The 19,698-nt window shown below is 58.5% G+C and overlaps 1 protein-coding gene across 1 annotated transcript in view; it reads right to left on the reverse strand.

Annotated features, from left to right (window-relative positions):
- Positions 1–4,838: 4,838 nt before the first annotated feature.
- WDR1 (WD repeat domain 1) overlaps positions 4,839–19,698 on the reverse strand; it is a 30,790-nt gene continuing 15,930 nt past the window's right edge. The window contains exons 6-15 of the mRNA XM_036328934.1: positions 16,807–16,884; positions 16,411–16,491; positions 15,890–16,123; positions 15,071–15,158; positions 13,314–13,470; positions 11,756–11,843; positions 9,328–9,438; positions 8,332–8,505; positions 6,838–6,982; positions 4,839–5,890 (exon numbers count right to left, since the gene is read on the reverse strand). Of these exons, the coding sequence (XP_036184827.1) occupies positions 5,784–5,890; positions 6,838–6,982; positions 8,332–8,505; positions 9,328–9,438; positions 11,756–11,843; positions 13,314–13,470; positions 15,071–15,158; positions 15,890–16,123; positions 16,411–16,491; positions 16,807–16,884 (1,263 nt within the window). The 3' untranslated portion in view covers positions 4,839–5,783. The remainder of the gene's footprint in view (positions 5,891–6,837; positions 6,983–8,331; positions 8,506–9,327; positions 9,439–11,755; positions 11,844–13,313; positions 13,471–15,070; positions 15,159–15,889; positions 16,124–16,410; positions 16,492–16,806; positions 16,885–19,698) is intronic.

The following is a 19,698-nucleotide window of genomic DNA, read 5'->3' on the forward strand; positions in this document are numbered from 1 at the left end:
TGTGTGTGTGTGTGTGTGTGTGTGTGTGTGTGAAACGTAGGGGAATTAATAAATATAGCCCTCGCTGGTTTGGCTCAGTGGATAGAGCATCACCTTCTGACTGAAGGGTTGCGGGTTGGATTCCAGTCAAGGGCATGTACCTTGGTTGCAGGCTCCTGCCCCGGGCCCTGGTCTGGGTATGTGCAGGAGGCAACCAATCAATGTATTTCTCTCACATCGATATTTCTCTCTGTCTTTCCCTCTCTCTTCCACTCTCTCTCTCTCTAAAAGAAAGAAAGAATAAAAAAATAAAAAGTGATGTGCCCCAGGTGTTATAACCAGGCGGCTCTCCTTTCAAAAACAAAACAAAACAAAACAAAACAAAACAAAACAAAAAACTTAAGCAAAAGAAAGTTAATAAATATAGAACTCAATGCATATGTATATATCCGTGCATATATGGTATGCCTACCATATGGTATATTAATGTGTAGGTATATATATATATATAGGTATATATATATATGAAAAAATGCTTATATACAGATATATATCTGTATATAAGCATTTTTTCACGTGTGTACATACCTGTGTAGCAACCATTCAGATGAACACATAGGACAGCCTGGCCCTGGCCGGGTAGCTCAGTTGGTTAGAGCATCATCCCAATACACCAGGATATAGAACAGTTCCAACACCCCAAAGGCCCCTTTTCAAGCCAGAACTCCTACCCCCAGGCCAGGTGACATTATTCTGTCACACAGGTTAGCGTAATCTGTTCGTAAACTTCAGATAAAGCGGGGTTGGGAATGTCCCGTTCTAGGGCCTTAATCCTGTGGTCTGGCCCTGCCAACGCATTAGGGGTGAGTTAATTAAATGTTTGACCAAATACAGCAGGCTGATATTTTAAAAAAATCTTTATTGATGAGAGTATTAAAGATGTCCTTTTCTCCCCCCATAGCCCCTCTCCACCCAGTGCCCGCCCCACCCAGGCTTTCATCACCCTATTGTCTGTGTCATAGGTGATGCATATACTATATAAGAGCTAATATGCAAATGGTCATCACATCCTCATGCCTTCACGCCATAATGGCTCACTCAACACTGGGGAAAGAGGAATGGGAACCAGTCAGGCATAAATGAGCTCATGAGAGAAAAATGGGGACCATCCAGGCACAAATGAGCTTGCAAGAGAGGAATGGGGACCAGCCAGGCTGTGGCCCTGGAGAGGGACAAGCTGCCTGCCCTGTGGTCCCAGGTGCCAGCGGCTGGGGCTGTGGCCCAGGAAAGGGACAAGCTGCCCACCTCGTGGTCCTGGGCATCTGTGGCTGTGGCCTCAGCAAAGCCACCTGCCCACAGTCCTCTGCAGCCGGCCCGGGCAAAGCTGGCCTGGGTCCTGGATGCCTGTGACCGACCAGAGGAGGGAATCCTGGGTCCTGGGTGTGGGGCAAGGCAGATGCAGTTAGGGGTGATCAGGCCAGCAGGGGAGCAGTTAGGGGTGATCAGGCCAGTCGGAGAGCAGTTAGGGGCGATCGGGCAGGCAGGTAGGTGAGCAGTTAGGAGCCAGAGGTCCTGGATTGCGAGAGGCAGTTGGACATCCCCCAGAGGTTCCGGATTGGAGAGGGTGCAGGCCGGGGTGAGGGATCCCTCTACGCCCACCCCTGTGCATGAATTTCATGCACCAGGCCTCTAGTCCTATCTAATAAAGAGGGAGTATGCTAATTGACCCTCATGCTGTTGCAAAGATTGCGGCGCCCACAGCCAATAAGGAGAGAATATGCTAATTGACTGCCATACCCTCAAAGATGGCGGCACCCACAGCCACAAGATGGTGGTGCCCAGTCCTCTCAGCTGCCTAGCTTCCCCGGGCCAGCCCGAGGTGCAGGCAAACCTCGGATGGCGGCTGCCCAGCCGCCCAGGGCTGCCCGAGGCACAGGTAACCAAGGCTGGCTGAGGCTTGCGCTGCTGGCAGTGGCAGCAGCAGAAGTGTGATGGGGCATTGCCTCCCAGCCCTGAGGGCTCCCAGACTGTGAGAGGGTGCAGGCCGGGGCTGAGGGATGCCCCCCCCCGCCCCCCCGCCCCGGGCCTCTAGTAGGTATATAAGCTCTTTGGTTAATCTCTCCCTGCCCTCCCTCGCCCCCCTTCCCTCTGAGATCCATCAGTCTGTTCCATGTTTCCATGCCTCTGGTTCTATTTTATTCATCTGTTTATTTTATTCATTAGATTCCTTGTTCATTTACTTTGATTTTTAGATTCAATTGTTGGTAGATATGTATTTATTGCCATTTTATTGTTCATATTCTTTATCTCTTTTTTCTTCCTCTTCTTAAAGAATGCCCTTCAACATTTCATGTAACACTGGTTTGGTGGTGATGAACTCTTTTAGCTTTTTCTTGTCTGTGAAGCTCCTTCTCTGCCCTTCAATTCAAAATGACAGCAGGCTAGTTTTTAAGTGGATAATGTGGCATGGCCCGTGAATGATGTTATAACTACCCAAGTGGCCCTTGGCAGAAAAAAGGCTCCCTGCCCCTGGTGTAGAGGGGACTGCTCTTTTGTGTCCAGGTTCTGTTCAGCTCCTGTTCTCTCGTTCATACATAGGAGTGGGGTTGACGAGCAGCAGGACATGATGTGTTTAGTTCTAGCGGACGCGGCCATGTATAAAAATCTGTATTTTTATGAGGTTCTGGTGCAGGTGGTCTTGGACCGCACATTGAGAAACACTGCAAAAAACCCGGTGATGTGAGCAAACACAGTCCCTTTAGCTCGCCCTTTCCTGGGCCACCGGCAGGGAAAGGCTCGCTTTTCTGAGCTGCTGGTGGGGGGGAGGGGGGGGGCGTGGGAGCCGCAGAGAATGAGAAGTTACTATCCCATGGGCGCCTCTTTGGAACAAATCTTCCCAATTTACTTCTTTTGCTGCCGAGAAGCTGGGAACAGGGGAGCTTTGACGGACTGAGAGGGGAGAAGCCAGGACACTGTGCCCGTCAGCCAAGCCCCTGCCATCCCAAACTCAGGCTAGAATAATGCCCATTGAGGATCATGGCAGGTGCTTTTACCAAATGTGCTGTGAAAGGAGACGGGCGTGAGCCCTTGGGTCAGCCCTGTGGGCAGCGCCTGTCCCTTCATCTTAAACACGCCCACGGTGGAGAGATTCCTCAGACTCTGGAAGGAGGTGAAGAGATGGCGCCCCTGCTGGGCCAGCAGGGGTGACAGCGGAGGCCAGCGGCAGGGACACTGTACTCCTTGGTCCACTGGCCATTTTAACAGATGCAGGGCTTCTCTGAGGTGAGGCCAGGGGAAACAGGACTCCCACTGGCAGGGGCTGGGAAGCCTGCTGTGCTGGCCATGCTGGCTTACGGGCCGGCCTCAGCCTCTGCCCAGCCTGGTCGCATGCTGCTCTCTGCTGTTTTTCACTGAGCACTACAGCCAGCGGTCTGCGCAACCAAAGAGCAGGCAGGCCTCCAGGGACGGGAGGCCCTCACGTGGAGGCAGGCGGGAGAGGCAGTGGAGGCGGCACTACATCTTGAATCCTGACAGGTGGGCTGTCATTCCTGCCCCGACCCACCCCAGGCTGGTCTCCTGTGCATGGTTCAGGTTCCTCCCACAGCTTCCCGGGCCCTAACAGAATCACATGTTTAAAACCTTTAGCTCACCATGAACGCCTCATCTTGCAGCTGAGTGTGATTCCAGAGCTGACTGTGGTGTCTGGTTTGTAACAGAGAATCAGTGAGTAGGTCACGAACATGAGTGGCTAAGTGACTGGAGTGGACTTGGAATAAAGAGAGTGAGGAAGGCGCGTAGCTCATGTAGGAACTTTTGAAGAGAACCAAGCTGTTAGGATCACAGTTCTTCTACCTGCTGCACCCTCCACTCCTACCCCCACCCCTGCCCAGCTCTTCCAGACAAAAAGGGTCCTCTTGTCTGCACTGGCAATGTCTGAAGACGTTTTTGGCTGTCACACTACTGGCACCTAAGTGTGAGAGGACAGGGACACTGCACAGCCTCCTGCAAGGTACAGACAGCCGCCATGCAGTGCAAACCATTTCTAGCAGGGAAGTCTGCCAGAGGGGTCGACCAAAAAACCAGACTCCTTGACATCTAGGGCTCAATATACATCAAGAATGCAAGGTTATAGCTGTCCATCTCCACAGAGCAGGGGAAGGGGTCCAAGCAGGAACACCGGATGGCATTAAACACTACCTGGCTGCTTCCCAGGATGGTCACGTCCCGAGTCCTGTTTGGCTTTCTGAGCATCGCCCCGACCTGAGGGACCACCTGCTCCAGCAGGCCTACCCTGCTCACCCCTGGACACGGGCACTATTTGTTGTATAGTACCATGAGCTGGCTAATAACTGTGTCCTACTTCTGGTGTAATTAATGTGTGTATCGTTTGCTAATTGCCTTTTACACCAACGATGAGATCGTCTCACACTTCCTGCATTCATGGTGGGATTCCTGGGCATCTCATGCAGCCCCTACGTAGCCCTGAGATGTGCCACCTTCACCCCACTTTACACATGTGGAAACTGATGCACCATCGTACTCTGCCAATGGCCCAGGAGCGCCCCACCCCTTTCTGCCTGTCAGCTTAGGACAGGCTCACACCGCTCAGTGCATGGGTGGGACAGGTCCAGTGCTTCCAGCTCACACAGGACACTGAGGCTGAGACCAGCGAGGTGAGGTGGCCCAGGTCACAGTGACGTGGTGGTCGGACAGAACAGGACCCAGTGTCAGCCCCTTCCCCAGGGCCTCTCGCCCATCAGAAGGCGCTCCTAACAGTCCCAGCGCCTGAGCCTGAGCCGCCTCCCCTGACCGTGTGCCCCAGCCCCAGGGGCCCGCCACACAGAGTCAGCGATCCACAGTGAAGAGAAAAGATATTTAATCATCTCTCGCTCTAATCTCGTAAAGCGCTCAGTGTTTTCACAAGTGCGGGGGAGGGATTGCTCTCAGCAGCATTACCAGTGATTCCGACACACGCAAGCAAACTCCAAGTCACCGTGCTGATGTCACTTTAATTTCTGCACTGAAAAAGAAAAGGTGCGACGATGACAGCTTACAGCGACTCATCTTTACCTTTAAATTAACCTTTGCTTTGGGAGCGGGAGGAGGAGAGAAAGGAAAACATGGAAGGATGACAGTGGCATGGGGACCAGGACACCTCAGTCTACTAACAAGGGCTCCTGGAGACATCGCCCTCAACCCAAAAGCTAGTAAACAAGACAGGCAACAGTTAAGACACATTAAAAAAAAAAACTAAAAAAAAAAAACCAAAAAAACCAAAAAACCATCATGGTTCATTCTTAAAATCAAGCACAAAAACCGAGAGTGGATACGAGGTCCCGTGGGCCCGTCTGCTTTGAGGCCTTCTGGGGGCGACGCACAGCGTGGCTCACGCAGTGCGTGACCGCGTGACACCCGGGCCACGGCACTCGGCCTCGCTGAGCGCAGGTGCCGCTCCCGGTGCAGCCCGCCGGCAGGGGGCTGGGACTCACCTCCCCAGCACGCGGCAGCCGGGGAGCGGGCTGTGCTTTGGAGGCGCTGCCTCTGGAATGTGCCCCGGGCTGCGCTGGGGCGGGTTGAGTTACGCTCCACACACTGTTTAAGTGCTCACTTTATTTCTCATGTGCAAACTGTCACTGCCTAAAGCTTTCAGAAGGACGTGTATAGGTACGGACACCCTGCAGAGGCGAGGGTCATTGGGATGGGCCCTGCTCCGGGGCGGGCCGGGGCGGTACAGAGTTAGAGGAAGGCTGTGTTCTGCTGCACTTGAACTCCAGTCCCTGATTCGGCCGTGCGGAGGCGGGTCCTCAGTAGCTGATTGTCCACTCTTTGACAGAGGCATCGTGGGAGGTGGTGACCAGCGTGTGCTCGTCCAGCCAGGCCAGGCTGCTGACGTGGTGGAGCCGGTGTGCATCTGAGGAATAACACACGTTAAGGGAGAGCCAGCTGCCTGGCCCCTCTGCACACCTCGGACGGGGCTGATGGAGCAGCCTGTGGGGCCGGACTCCATCGCTGTTAAGGAATCCCCTTCCCCTCGTTGCAGAAGGACCCGGGGCTGGGATGGAGGAGAAGCGGGCGTCCCCTCCGCTGGCACTGACCCTCGGGACATTGCCCTACACAGGACGACCCCACCCGGGGCGTGAGCCACGAGGGACGACAGTGCCTGTGACATGGCTGCTGCCTCATGTGGAAATGACATGTCGGAGTAAATAAAATTAATAATTAAAAATAACTTCCTGTTTCTTTTTTAAACGTGGCTGCTGGAAAATTTAAAGCCCATCACGGCCCACAGGATGGCTCTCCTGAGGCTGCTGTCGCAGAGTGCGAGGCCGAAGGGGGTGGGGTGGGTGGGGAAGGGAGGAGGCGAAGGCCTGAATGCTTGTCCCCAAAGTTTCTAAGTTGGAAAGCTAATCTGGCTCAAGGTGACGGTATGAGAAGTTCAGGCCACTGACGGGAACAGTGCTCTTACGAGATGTCACAGAACGCTGCTGCCGCGGGGCACAGTGAGAAGTCCCGACCTGGACGAGGCCCCACCGACCACGCTGGCACCCCGACCTCGGGCTTCCCCTCCAGAGCTGTGAGCGACTAGTTTCTGTTACGTGTACGCCCGCGTGGACTGATGCGGCAGCCGAATGGACTCAGACAGAGCTGTCAGAGGCCCGACTCAGCACGTGGCCTGTGTATGGAGACCACTTGCTACCACGCCTGCTGTCGGTCCCTGAGTGCCCAGCTTGGGCCCGCAGAGCCTGGCTTGATGGGGAGGAAGGAGACACGCCTTCACGGGGTGCCTCCCCGGAAGGACAGAGGGGACACTGGAGCCCTGGGGCCAGCTGCCTGGGAGCCGATGGGTGTGAGAGTCACCTTGGATCTTGACTCTGGTCTCGGGGTCACTCAGGGTCCAGACGTACACCATCATGTCCATGCCCCCGGAGGCAAAGTGCTCGTTGTCTGGTGACCAGGCCAGGCAGACGATCTTTGCATGGTGTCCGTAAAACACACTGTTCTCCTAGTTGCAGGGTAAAAAGAGGCAGCAGAGATCAGGGTTCAGGTCAGGGATGGATCCTCACCAACCCTCCCAGTGACCATGAGTGCCAGGCGACGCCTCCCCCCTCTTGGCCTCCTTGTAAGAATCCCATGAAGTCCCTGCTACTTGAAGATGCAGCCCAGCATCAAGCACCGGCCACCATCAGAGCCCTCAGCGCAGCGAGGGCAGGCGGAAGGGCCTGATCAGGGCACTGCGGAGATGGAAGGCATGAGGCTCCTCCTCTCCCCTCCTCCCGCCGGGGCTGGGGCTGGGGCCGGGGCCGGCCTGGGCAGAGCAGAAGGCTTTGCATGCGGCTACTTCCAGAGCGTGCCTCAGCCCAAAGCCCTCTCACTAAGGGGTTGCTAACAGTATCCCCTCTTGCCAACCCCCACAAATGGCCCAAGATTGTCTCTCTCGTTGGCCTATGCCGGCCTCTGTGGATTCTCTCCCATGAATTACTCAGATGTCTTAAGGCTCCTAACAGGCAAACGAGACCACTGAACATGTGATCTCGTGGCACCAGGCAGAAGGGCACCTCCTGGGGGTGGGGCAGGGTGGTGTTTATCTTGACAGGTGAATGCCAGCAAACATGTACTCTTGTTCACATCTGTCTCTTGTTATGCGTACATTTTATAGCGGGATAAAATGTTAATGGGAGAGTCTAGCTGGTAAATTCTTTTAACTCTGCTGTAGCTTTCAGAGCTGTCAGTGTTGGGGGTGGGGGTTGCTGGCAGTGGGGAGGCCCAGGGACTGGAGACCTGTCACCGTCCTGTCCTGCCCACCTGCCTCTCACCCCGCTGGGGACCAGGTCTCTCTGAAGCGCAGTCCCCTTTGTGGAGCAGGACGGGCACCACCCAGGGCAGCTATGTTGTGAAACAGGAACTCTCACTCCCACGTGCAAAGCGCCCTCGGCTGCTCCGTGTGCCCTGGCGACTGGGTCCTCCTCCCCACCCATGTCCCAGTGTCCCCCAAGCGCATGCAGTGCTGGGACAACCAGCGCTTGTCTTTCCTGGACCCAGACAGTGATGAGCCGAGAGAAAAACTGAGCCCAGGCCCACTGACAGAGAGAACAGGCCTCAGAGGCTAGGAGGGCACTTAGCCAGGCCCAGCGAAGCCCCCTGCGCCCTCACAGCAGCCGGCGCCCAGCTCCCTAGGAACTGTCTGTCTCGCCCAGACCACAGCTCCCTGCGGGTTCTGTCCCCGTCAGGCACGCTCTAACAGCAGTCGCCTGCTCCCGTGCACCCATCTGGTTGGTGACAGGGGGGAAAGGCCATGGCCCCACCCCCACCCGCACCGCCCAGCACGGGGACACAGGACAGACTGCCACTCACCGCGTAGCCGTCGGCAACACTGAAGACCGTGACCACCTTGCTGGCGTCACACACGGCGAGGAAGGCGCCGTCGTGGGAGTAGGCCAGGTCGGTCACGGGGCCCTTGGCCTCCAGGAGCTTGCCCTCGTCCTTCAGCGAGGAGCCCAGGATGGAGTACAGGCGGACGTTCCCGTCCTGCAGGGGTCAGGGATGGGACAGTGACTCGGGAGGTGCTCCAGGGAGGGGCCCTAGGCACCCCGATGCTGATTCTGTGTCTGGGTGCTCGGGAGTCTATTTTACAAACACTCCAGAAATTTCCAATGAGGGCTCCCAGGCCAGGCTCTGAGAACACTTCACACTCGGCAGCTCCTTCCAACGCCTGCTCCTGGCGAAACCTCCCTCTGCCCAGCTCTTTCAAAGGGCTTGTGCCTGCCATTCAGCCCACTGGCTGCCCCTAAGCCCCAGGGGTCCTTGGGTCAGGGGTGCCCATGGCCAACCTCTGTCCAGCTCCCAACAGCCAGAGCCTCCAGGAGGGGCCTGGGCATCTGTGGGTGGTTCTGCCTGCACTCAGGGAGCCTGACCAGGGTGGATGCACCTCAGGTGCCTCCCCTTCAGGGCAGGGAGCCCTCAATTTTATGTCCCTGGGGCCTGGCACTGAGAAGTGTAACACTCACCGGAATGGATTGGCGAGGGTGAGCACATGGGACGGAGCTAGAAGGGTGGTAACTGGGGTACTAGTAGGTGGTGTCCCTGCAACCGCCTGAGGCTGCCCCAGGACAAGTCAGGGCCCAGCCTGCACTCAAGGCAACTGGGCTACCCGTGTCCCAGAGGCGGTTCAAGGTCCCCTGGGTAGGTCTTAAACGTCCCTTCCTTGGTGCCCTGTGCTGTGTGCACAGAACCAGGACAAGACCAGGGAAGCCCTTGGGGACTGAGGGTCATCATGGAGGTGTCCCTTGCTGGTTCCCAGGGGCCCAGTCCCACACTCACAGCCCAGGCACCCAGGGCAGAGGGCCTTACCGTGGCCCCGACAGCCACCATGTCCCCGCTGGGGTGCACCGCCACCACCTCGGGCTCGTAGCCGGGGCTGTCGATGCTGAAGCACTTCTTCTGGTCCTTCAGCAGGACGATCTGGAAGCACAGGCAGCGGTCAGAGCGCGGAGCCTGGCATGCGGCTCCGCTCGGGTCGGGAGTCCCTTTCTGACCTGGCTGGGGGCGGGCCGTGCGGGCCAGCCTCAGGCCTGCGACCCTGATTATGCTTCCTCCCTCGCCAGTCAATGGGACGGCGACAGGTCCTCGTCACAGGACTGCAGCGAACACTGGCCGTGAGGCCACGCCATCACCCCACAGCCGCCATCACCACCACAGCACCTACTGCCCGGGAAGCTGACGACGTGTGCACGTTAGTGCCCCAGTTACTCAATCAGGCCCCACGCGAGAGGCCGAGCCGCTTCCCTTGATAGAGGGAGAGGCACCTGGGAGGCCCGGGCTGCGACAGAGCCCTGGGAACACACAGGACTCCCGAGCAGTCTAAGTTCTGGTCTCTCAGGTCCCAGGAAACACCCTTCGTGGGTCTGACCTGCTGACTGTGAAGCATCCAATGTCGTCACAGAGCGTCTCCACGGCCTGGAGTGACAGTGCTGGCCCCCCATCTTACAGAGGAAACGGGGCACCAGGCTGACGCCAGTAGGTGGGCTCTGCCCTCCCGTAGGGCAGCCCCAGGAGGGGAGCACGGGATAGACAGCTCCCAGGAGGCAGCCTGGAGCTCCCTGTGCACCGCTCCGGCACGCCACCCCAGCCTCGTTCCTCCTCCTCTGATGGGGACAGAGTCCTGGGGGGAGTGGGGGGCGGAGGGGGCTGAGTGCGTGGGTGTCTGGGCCCTACGGCAGGGCCCTGGGGACAGACATATTGGGGCTTGATCCCGGCTTGGCCACCACTGCCTGGGGGGCAGCTCCTGAAGCCCGAGTCTCAGCCCCCTAGCGCAGTGGTTCTTAACCTTCTGGCCCTTTAAATACAGTTCCTCCTGTTGTGACCCAACCATAAAATTATTTTCGTTGCTACTTCATCACTGTCATGTTGCTACTGTTATGAATCGTTATGTAAATATCTGATATGCAGGATGGTCTTAGGCGACCCCTGTGAAAGGGTCATTCGACCGCCAAAGGGGTCGTGACCCACAGGTTGAGAACCGCTGCCCTAGGGGGTAAGAACTGTGAAGACAGAGTCCAGGGCACAGGTGAGCGCCTAACAAAGCAGCCAACCAGCAGCTGTGCCCATGGAGCGAGCCCACCTGGCTGAGAGCTGCAGGCCCGAGTCGCTGGGAGGCGGCGGGATCATCTCCCGTGCACAGCGAGCACCTGCCACGGCCCACAGCCCACTCCCTCCTGCAAAGGCCAGGTGTTCAGACACAGGCCTGGAAAGTGCCTTCTCATCGGGGAAGCGTCCGCCCGCTCATCCAAGACCCTCGCCTTCCGGTCCCTCCCCCACGTGGCCCAGGCGCTCCAAGGCATTACTCCTGCCCCCCCTGACCACCTGGCCGTTGCAGTAATTGCCTGGCAGGAAGTCGTGTTATCTAGGACACAGAATCCATTCTCCCCGAAGCAATTAAGCTCACAGAACAGGGAGGGGCCGTGGATGCTGAATGCCAGCTTCTTTAGCAGGGTTCACCACTCCTGCCAGCAAGGGCACAGTCACAGCTGCCTTCCTGACCCCCATACCGGGATGCCCAGGTCTGCTGGGAGCTGGTGTCTGCCATAGCTGTACAAAGTGGGTCAGTCCTGGGTCTCAGGCAAGGGCGTTTCATTCCAGAAATTCCAAGAGAGAAAGTATGTAGGGACCTCAACCAGAATGAATGAGGACCAGGCTGGGGAGCTAGAGCCGCAAAGCCCTCCCTGGCTTGGTGCCCCTGCCATCAGGTGGCCTTGGGAAGTCACCAGATCACCCCGGCTTTAGCCTCCTCCTCGAGAGGCTTACAAAGGTGCAGGGGCCGGACAGTACTTCCTCTAACCCTCCCGGGAGCTGTCAGCGGGGGAGGGAAATGCCTGAGGCCACACAGCGCCGCCACTAGAGGGCTGGCGTCATGAACATGAAGACACAGCCCTGCTCTGCCTCTCGGAGGCCTCACAGCAATGCACCCACAGGGCCTGACGCTCAAGTGCAGGATCTGATCAGCTACCTGAGCTCAAATCCCAGCCCTGCCCTCTGCCAGGTGCACACTTTGGGCACCCACCTGCCCTCTCTGTGCCTCCGTTTGCTCATCTGGAAGAAGGGGACGACCCCACACGTAACGGACAGGACTGCTGAGTGAACATGCTGAAGGCCAACAAGGGCCAAGAGCTCAATAAAAAGGTCTGCTCGAGCCACTGTCCATGGGACAGGACGGGATAGGATTCAGAGACGGGACGCTGCCCAGCTGCCCGCCCTGCCAGCCAACACGGCGGGGCCATACCTGCCCGATGCACACAACCACCGTGTATCCTCCAGGGCCGACAGCCACGCACTTGGGTTGAACGTCCAGTTTCACCACCCCCTGTCCGCTGTCGGAGAGAAGGAGCGTATTACTGCCATGTCTGGGGGCTCGGGTAGGTGTACACACACTGACTGCGAACCCACAGCAGCTCTGGAGGACATGCTGCTGTAACCCACTGGGGGGCGGGGAGGGAAGGGGGGTGGCCAAGCACGGGGGGAATGACTCAGAGTCTGGGAGAAAGCTGGAAATCACAGGGGGCGGGGGTGGGGGCCTGGGGAAGGATGATGAGAGGAACAAGGGGAGTAATTTCTGCTGCTATTTAAAGTGGTTAAGTACCCGCTACCCCACCGCACCGTCACTGCTCTGTCTCCCCATCCAAAGACCCTGTTTCCTGGGTGCAGATAGTGCTGAGCTCTGCCCCCTCATCCCAGGCCATGACCAGCCTACTCAACAACTCACTGTAAAATGCACACACGCGCTCTGAGTAATTATGAAGGCTGTGATTACTAAAATACATTTCATTTTCAAAATTGAGCTGTCACCTGCTCCAGGGTGTATACATTGCTTTAGGACACCCTGTATAACCCATTGTTTTTAATGGGTAAAAATTGTGTTCTTACTTTCAGCTGATACTATGAAAACACATTCTAGAAAAATTTGCACACACAAAAACTTCCCTGAAAATAATAAACTGAGGAAAATTCCATGTAACTGGGCCAGCGTGGGGTCCCAAAGGCTCAGGGAACAGGCCTGTGAGAGGGAGGCCAGACTGTGGCTCTGCCCGCCGAGGGTTCTCTCACCCACTGAGGCTCAGGGGCAGTGCGGCCCCGAGGGGAAAGCAATGCGGGGGTCACTGGGCAGCAGGAAGAGGACTGGAGCCTGGAGGCCCGGTTCTGGGGTGGTTTCTGCACTCATCCTGGGGCCTAACTGACCACAGTCCCGAACGGCAGCGAGGCCACAGCACGCATGTCCACTATGATGGGTGCCGTGCCCAGTGGGAGGGTCACCAAGACAACTGACCTCCAGGAGCCTGCCACCTCTGGGAGGATGGTGGCGTCTACACAACTAACCGCAGAGTGAGGTCTGGGGTGTGGGTGCTGGAGGAGCCTGCCTGCGAGCAGGGACAGGACACCCCTTCCTCCTCGCCTGCCTCCATGGACTGCCAATCAATGTACCAGGGCAAACCGAATGCGACCCTGCTTTTCACTCACATCTCCCAGGGCCCGCCTGTCCGTGGGGCACCTGCCATATGCCAGGCACCCTCAAGGCCTCACTGGTGCCAGCCACCTCACCTTACTGAAGAGGAACAGAGCCGAGGAGGGGGCGCGGCGAGACCTGGCCGCCGGCCTCCCAGGCTACACCTGGTCACGGTCTGCGTGCACCTGGACTCTAACCCAGCTCCTGGCCAAGAGCCCAGCAACAGAATCAGTGCCCAGGACAAGAAGCGAAGAGGGAGGAAATGCTGTGAGAGTGGCGACTGGGCAGGCACAGCACCTTCTTGGGGCGGAGGCGCACCCTGGAGCCCCGGGCAGCTCACCTGTAGTCCCGCAGTGTGAGGTTGGTGTACCGCACCGTGTCATCCATGCTGCAGCTCACCAGCTGCCCGGACTCGTCCACGGTCATCCTGGACACCTGGTTCGTGTGGCCCTTCCCAGTGAAGGAGTCGTTCTCCCCGGTCTCGGAGTCCCAGTAATGTGGGGGGCGGTTAAGGAAAAGTCGGACCTCCAGAATGGGGGGCTGGAGGTGCACACAGCCAAAGCCTGTCCCAGGCAGCATGTGAGGGACAGGACAGTATGCACTGGCCTGAGGCGAGCTCCCCGTGCACATCCACGCCTGAATCTCAGAGCTGTCCAGGTAAACCAGCAAGACTGCCGACCCGACTGCAGGCCAGCGGGCCATTCATAACCCATCGGGCCGGTTCCGAGCCCACTATGCCTCCTGGACAGTGGTGCACAGGCCAGCTGAGCAGGTCACAGAACTGCGCTGAGTGAGCAGTTATCAGCATAGACAGATCACAACCCAACTACAGAGGCCACTGCTGTATAACAGCCAGCGCTGTGCTCTGCTCCTTCTGGAACCTGCTGTGGAGCCCATGTCCACCAGCAGGAGGCTGGCCGTGCCCCGCTGCTCAGCAAATGGACACCAAGGTGCCCCAGGTAAAGTCTGGGCCGACCCATCGCAGGGAGGCGTGTTTGTGCCCTGTGAGCGCCGGGTGCTTGGGTGTGAGGTGGGTTTTAAGTTACGGGATTCTGCCTGTACATCAGTGAGCGAGCCTCTCATTTCCAATGAAGCCAGTTCCCTCTGGGAAGCTGGTGTGCACTCGCGCTGACTCTTGTGAGGGGGACCCCAGCCCTGGACCTGGCGGGAAACGTAAGCATGGAGGGTAACGTGTGCACACTGACATGGGGTGGGGATGAGTGGGTGCCGGGAGGGCAGAACCCAGGCCAACTGAAGGCAGTGGCTGCACAGACCTGCATACCCACTAGGAGAGGCAGGTTCTAGCACCTTCTCTCCCCCCCTGGACATATACCCCTTTTCCCTGCATCTCCTTACATGTAATGGGCTGAGGGCAACTTATCTGCTTCCCTCTCTTGGGACTGCGGAGAGACTGCATGGGTCTCACGGAAATGACAAAGGTCTGCAGACAAGAGGCTGTGGAGGCATGAGAAATGGGGAGGCCCGGTGAGCCCCTTCCAGATGCAGCACCGAGACTGGGAAACTGTCTACAGGAGGGCAGCTCAATGATGCCCCCACCTGGGAGCCAGGCCTGGGTATGGGCATCTGGGGGTCACCTTGCAGACACCTGCTCCAATGTTCAAGACGGCCCTGGGAGGGGGATTACCAGCCCCAGGCCACAAGCACGGGGTGGGTGGGGTGGGGAGGTGAGGAAAGGGCGGTCACACATGCGTCTAGGGGTCACCTCAACTGCTGACTGGAGGAGGGAGGCTCGGGTTGGTTCCAGCCCCGCTGCCCACAGGGGCTGTTGGCCTTGGGCGAGGCACTTCGGCAGTCGAAACTGGTTTTCCCATTTCTAAGCTACAGGGCTCTACTAAGAGGTTCCAAGTCCTTTTGAACCTGAGACTCAACGAGTGGATTGCTGGGAGAGGAACGGGCCAGGACTAGTCACGGACGGGGAGCACCACTCAAGGCTACAGAGAGGTGACCCGCCAGGTCACGGCCATGGTGCTCGAGTGGCTGCTGACAGCTGGCTGGCCTTGCCTCTGGCACCATCAGAGCAGGAAGCTCCACCTCACCCGCCAGCAGCCCCCGAGCCAGCTCTGAGTCAAAGGATATTGATGTGTCCGTCGTGGCTCCCGGAGTAGATGTAGGACTTGCCGCCGTTTTTATGCACCGTCAGGCACTGGATTGATTTGCTGTGACCCTGTGGAGGAGGCAGGGGGGGAGCTGAGGACAAGCCAGCCGGCCTCTGCGACTTCCAACTGCTCCCTACCGACTCCGCCCGACCCCGAGTGCCCTGGCAGAGGCGGGTCTGCAGTGGGTGGCACCAGGTCAGCCCGAGGAGCTTCTGGTCGGGCTGTAAGTCTCCTGAGATGAAAAAATCACTGGGGCTGACAGCGGGAGGAGGCAGAGGGCAGGCCTTGGGGATCAGGGACCAGATCCAGGTGGGGTCCTCCCGCCCCTCCGCTCGCTCCCTGCTGCCCTGGCCCCTGGCCAGGCACTTAAGGCCTCCACACCTCAGGCTCCATCCCTCCTGCGTTCACCTCCTCACAGGACTCCAGTCCCTCATGCTGGTGGGGCTCCCCATATGCAACCCCATGTTCGAATCCCGCACGAAGTCCAGGCCCACCTCAGGCCACCTGGTCCTCCTTGAGGTTTCCTGGGTCTAGGAGGGTGCTCCACTTACCCTGTCTCGGGGCTCTGGGGGTCACAGCCCGTGAGCCCCTAACTGAAGGAGGCTGAACCCCTCAGGACAGGAGGAGGAGACAAGAGGAGGGCTGAGGGCCCCTGGCCTCCCACCTTGCTAAACACACATTCCCCTCAAACAGCCAGCATCCTGCCACTTTACCAGAGCCCCGGGCCCGCCTCCCATTCGCCCCCTCCAGCCTCTCCCTTCCTGCCTTACACAGGCAGGCGGATCTGGCGCAGCCTCACCTTGATGACCCGCAGGGGTTTGCTGGGATTGTTTTTGTCCAGGTAATTGATGTACCCAGACAGGGAGATGCTGAGCAGGTGGTCCTTCTGCCACAAGCAGCCCAGCTGCTGGTCCAGAACGTTGGAGCCCATGGTGAATGTGGTGACGACCGAGTTCACATTGACGTCCCAAATTTTTGAGGTTTTGTCTCCGGAAGCAGAAAGCAAATGAGTGCTATCAGGACTCCAACTAATCTACTCAAACAAAACGGTGTGCCACGTGTCAGAATTTCAGTGGGAAGTGGCCTCAGAAAGCAGCCCGGCCACAGCCCCCACTTCCGAGCAGGGAGAAGCAAAACCAGAGTGGGTGGCATCCGGGGCAGGGACGGGGCAAGTGTCCAGGCCATGTCACCCGCTGGACGTGACCCCGAAGCTCTGTGCCATCACCCGACTCTGAAGCTTCTAACTGCAAATCTGTTCGGTGAATGCAAACCGGCGACCATGACCACAGACGAAGCCACGAAACACAAGCCCATACTCACAGCATAAATGCCTCCGTCGTGAGCCTTGCTCCCGCCCAGGGCGCACACGTTCTCTCCCGTCTTCCCGTCGTAGATGTGTATCTTCCAACAGAGGGAGGGTGCGGGTTACTGTGTGCATCTCAGCAGTGTGCATGCTGAGTGCTCTTCCTGATCACTGTTCTGTCAGCTCCCGACTGAGACTCAGAGAATTACTCGAAGGTTCTGCTCCATTTAAGAGGAGACAGAGCCGCGTCTCCCGTGCTTTGGTGACAGCCCGTTCCAGGCGGGAAAGGGGGAGATTCCTACGTTCCCACGCTGAGACCGGCTTTAGTGAGTCTGTCTCAACAGTCACTGAGGACGATCAGAGGAGCCCCCCGCCAGGGCCCCCACCCCGGCCCGGCCCGGCCCGGCCCTCACCTGGCCGTCAGCGCTGGCCGTAGCAAATCTGTTCCCGTCGGGAGAGAAGCGCACGCAGTTGACGAAGCGGCTGTGGTCCTGTGGGAAGGGGACGTTATCCACCCGCGGAAAGGAGGTCCAGGAAAGCTCTCTAGGCAGCACACGCCTGCCTCACAGCTACTGCTGCTAATGGAGCCCACAGCCACAGGAAGACCTCGGAGCTCCTGACGCAGCGAGGGCTGGCTCGGCTGCTGCCTCGGCCCAGGCCCAGCTCTCTGCCTGGAAGGCTCCTGGGCACCCCCAGCCAAGGCTCCGTCTGCTACGCCATGTTCCCTCATCTGGGGGGCAGAACCACCCTCTCCCCTCTTCCCCTCAGCAAGCTCAAGCCCAAGCCCAAGCCGTGCCTGCCGTGACGGCGAGGCCTCCTGTCTGAGGCCCCAGGCCTGGCCAGGCCCAGCTCAGCCGTGGGGTCTGTGCTTCTGGCTCCTGTGTCCGCCGACCCCTGCTCTAAGGGTGTGTGCTGTTTCCTTCAGTCCTAGGCACGCGGAGCTGGAGGGCAGGGGTGCCCGGCAGGGGCACCCACCCACTGAACCAAAGTGAAATGGAGTCCAAGTTCCAACCCGGGCTCTCAGGCCTCGACTTCCCTGCCTTCACTGCCACACGTCCACCATCCTACACTCACTGCGAGGGGCCTCGGGGCCTCCAGGCACCTGTTACAGGAGACACCAGACCCGAGAGGCCAGGCTGTGGGGAGCAGGTCTCCAGTTTCCCATCCAGAGCTCTTGGCTGAGCCAGCTCTGGGCCTCGAGCAGGAGGCTGGCAGGCAGGGGCCCCTGGCGGGGAGCCACCTGAGGTCAGATCCTTAACTACTCAGGCCACCTGCAACTACTCTGCTGTCCACTCCAGGCTGGAAGGAAGCCAGCCACACAACAGGGCCAACCCTGTCCGCCCTCAGGGCCAGCGATGTGCAAAGCCCGGGGCTGGAGGGTCTGAGACATTGTCTCCTCCTTCCTCCCAGTCCTCAGGGCAGCCCCAAGGTGAAAGGAAAGCTCTGAAAACAAAACCACGGCTCAAACCCGGGGACATCTGGCCAGACGGCCAGTTTTCTCGTCCCTGCTGCTCCAGGTTTTCTCCATAGAGTGGACAAGGGAGGGGGGCTGGGTCAGGGGGCTCGGGACCTTGTGACTAAGAGGCTTGGCAGATGGGGAAGGGGGGCAGGGCTCCCTCCCTAAGAACTGGGAGCTCGCCACAGCGGGCAGGCCTCAGGGCTTGGGGAAGAACAGGCTGTAGACTAGAGGCACTGAGCCACCGATGGGTTGTCATAAACTGTAGTTTCACTGGTTCCCTGAGAGAACAAAGCGCCCCCCCCATAAAACCTGGCTCACTGAAGTCAGGACGCCCTCCTGAAAGGCCCTTGCCCTCCCCTCCTGACTCCACACGTCCACCACCTCTCCTCTGAAAGGCCGCCCCCCAGCACCGGTCCCTGTCTCCTCAGTCACAGCACTCAGCACGGCCCACAGCAGGTGCTGGCGTGGCCCTGCAGGCCCGGGAACCATGCAGGCTCCAGTGAGGGGCCCCACAGACAAATGCCACTCCCACTCCAAGTCCCGGTCGGGTCTGGGTGGCTTTAAAAACTCCTCTCAGCCTTTCCTGCAATTGGAGCCAAGTGTCCAGAAGAGCAGGAGACTGCTGTCTGCTCCTGAAATAGCCCATTAACCTAAAGAGGGAGGGAGCCCCAACAGTCCTTTAACCAACTAGGGGGGCTAAAAATAGCCCTTCCCGCGGGAGGGGCCGGGACAAAGAAGGAACGGTCTGGGCAGCATCTGGGGCGGGTTCCAAACTTGAGCATCTCACGGCCGCCCAACCTGGCCGCCACCTACTGGACTGGGCATCAGCCCGGTGGGGTCACAGCACGAGCTGTGGGCTCAGCCTCTGCGGTCTCGATGTGGAAGGGCCTGGATGGCTGGTCCCCTCCTGCTGACCTTTAGTCAAAGCAGCACTTACTGAAGCTCCCAAAATCCTCCTGTCATTGCCTCCCCACCCTCTGTCATCTCCTCCCTCTCACCACTGAGAAAATGGAGGCGTGAAGCAATTAGGTGATGATTAAGTCAGGCACCCAAGTCCATGTCATTGACAGGACAGACCCGGGCTCCACAGCCTGATTCCAGTGTGCACAGGTGGACTAGCCACAGCTCAGATGTCCCCTCTGGGAGCCCTCCCTGGGCCCACCTGCCTTGTGCTCTGGTCCCGAGCGCCTGGAGAGAAACAGGCTCAGACACATATGCCCACCATCACCTCCTCCCTTCAGGGCTCCGAGACGCAGCTCCTCCCTGACCTGGGAATGCCGCCTGGCCCTCTTTTAGCTGCTGCCCCTCCCACACCTGGCTTCCCACTCTGCCAGGTCTCTGCTGTAGGGCACCTGGAGAGGCAGTCCCCCACCCTTCACCTGCCTCAGCTGTGCTGAGAACAAAGGAGACTGCCCTCCACCTGCCTCTCCTGGCACCAAAGGGACAAAGGCTTGTTCTAATCTTCCTTAGGCCACTTGCTGTCCAGCCAGCCATCTGCTGTCAGCCAAGGTCAAGCCTTTGTGCCAGCCAGGAGCACGTGGAAAGCTGGGACTGAGACCCCACAACCTGGGGCATTTCACCATGGCATTTATAGCATCTAATTCCTCTCATGTGCCACTTTACAGCTGTGTCCCTGCCCCTCACCTTTCCGGGAAGGCGCTGGAGACAAATCTGAATGTCTCTGGAGCCCCACCTCCTGTCACCCTGGTGGCTCAGCTGGTCTCAAGATGGCCCAACCAGAGAGCAGGCTGACGCCAGCCAGCCCTGGGCTCCCTTGCTAACACAGCTGCAGGCCAGGATGCTGGTCTAGTCACATGGCTCGTAGGTGCTCCGGACTTCCACCCCA

The sequence above is a fragment of the Myotis myotis genome, unplaced genomic scaffold, assembly GCF_014108235.1.
Source record: "Myotis myotis isolate mMyoMyo1 unplaced genomic scaffold, mMyoMyo1.p scaffold_m19_p_1, whole genome shotgun sequence".
NCBI lineage: Eukaryota > Metazoa > Chordata > Mammalia > Chiroptera > Vespertilionidae > Myotis > Myotis myotis.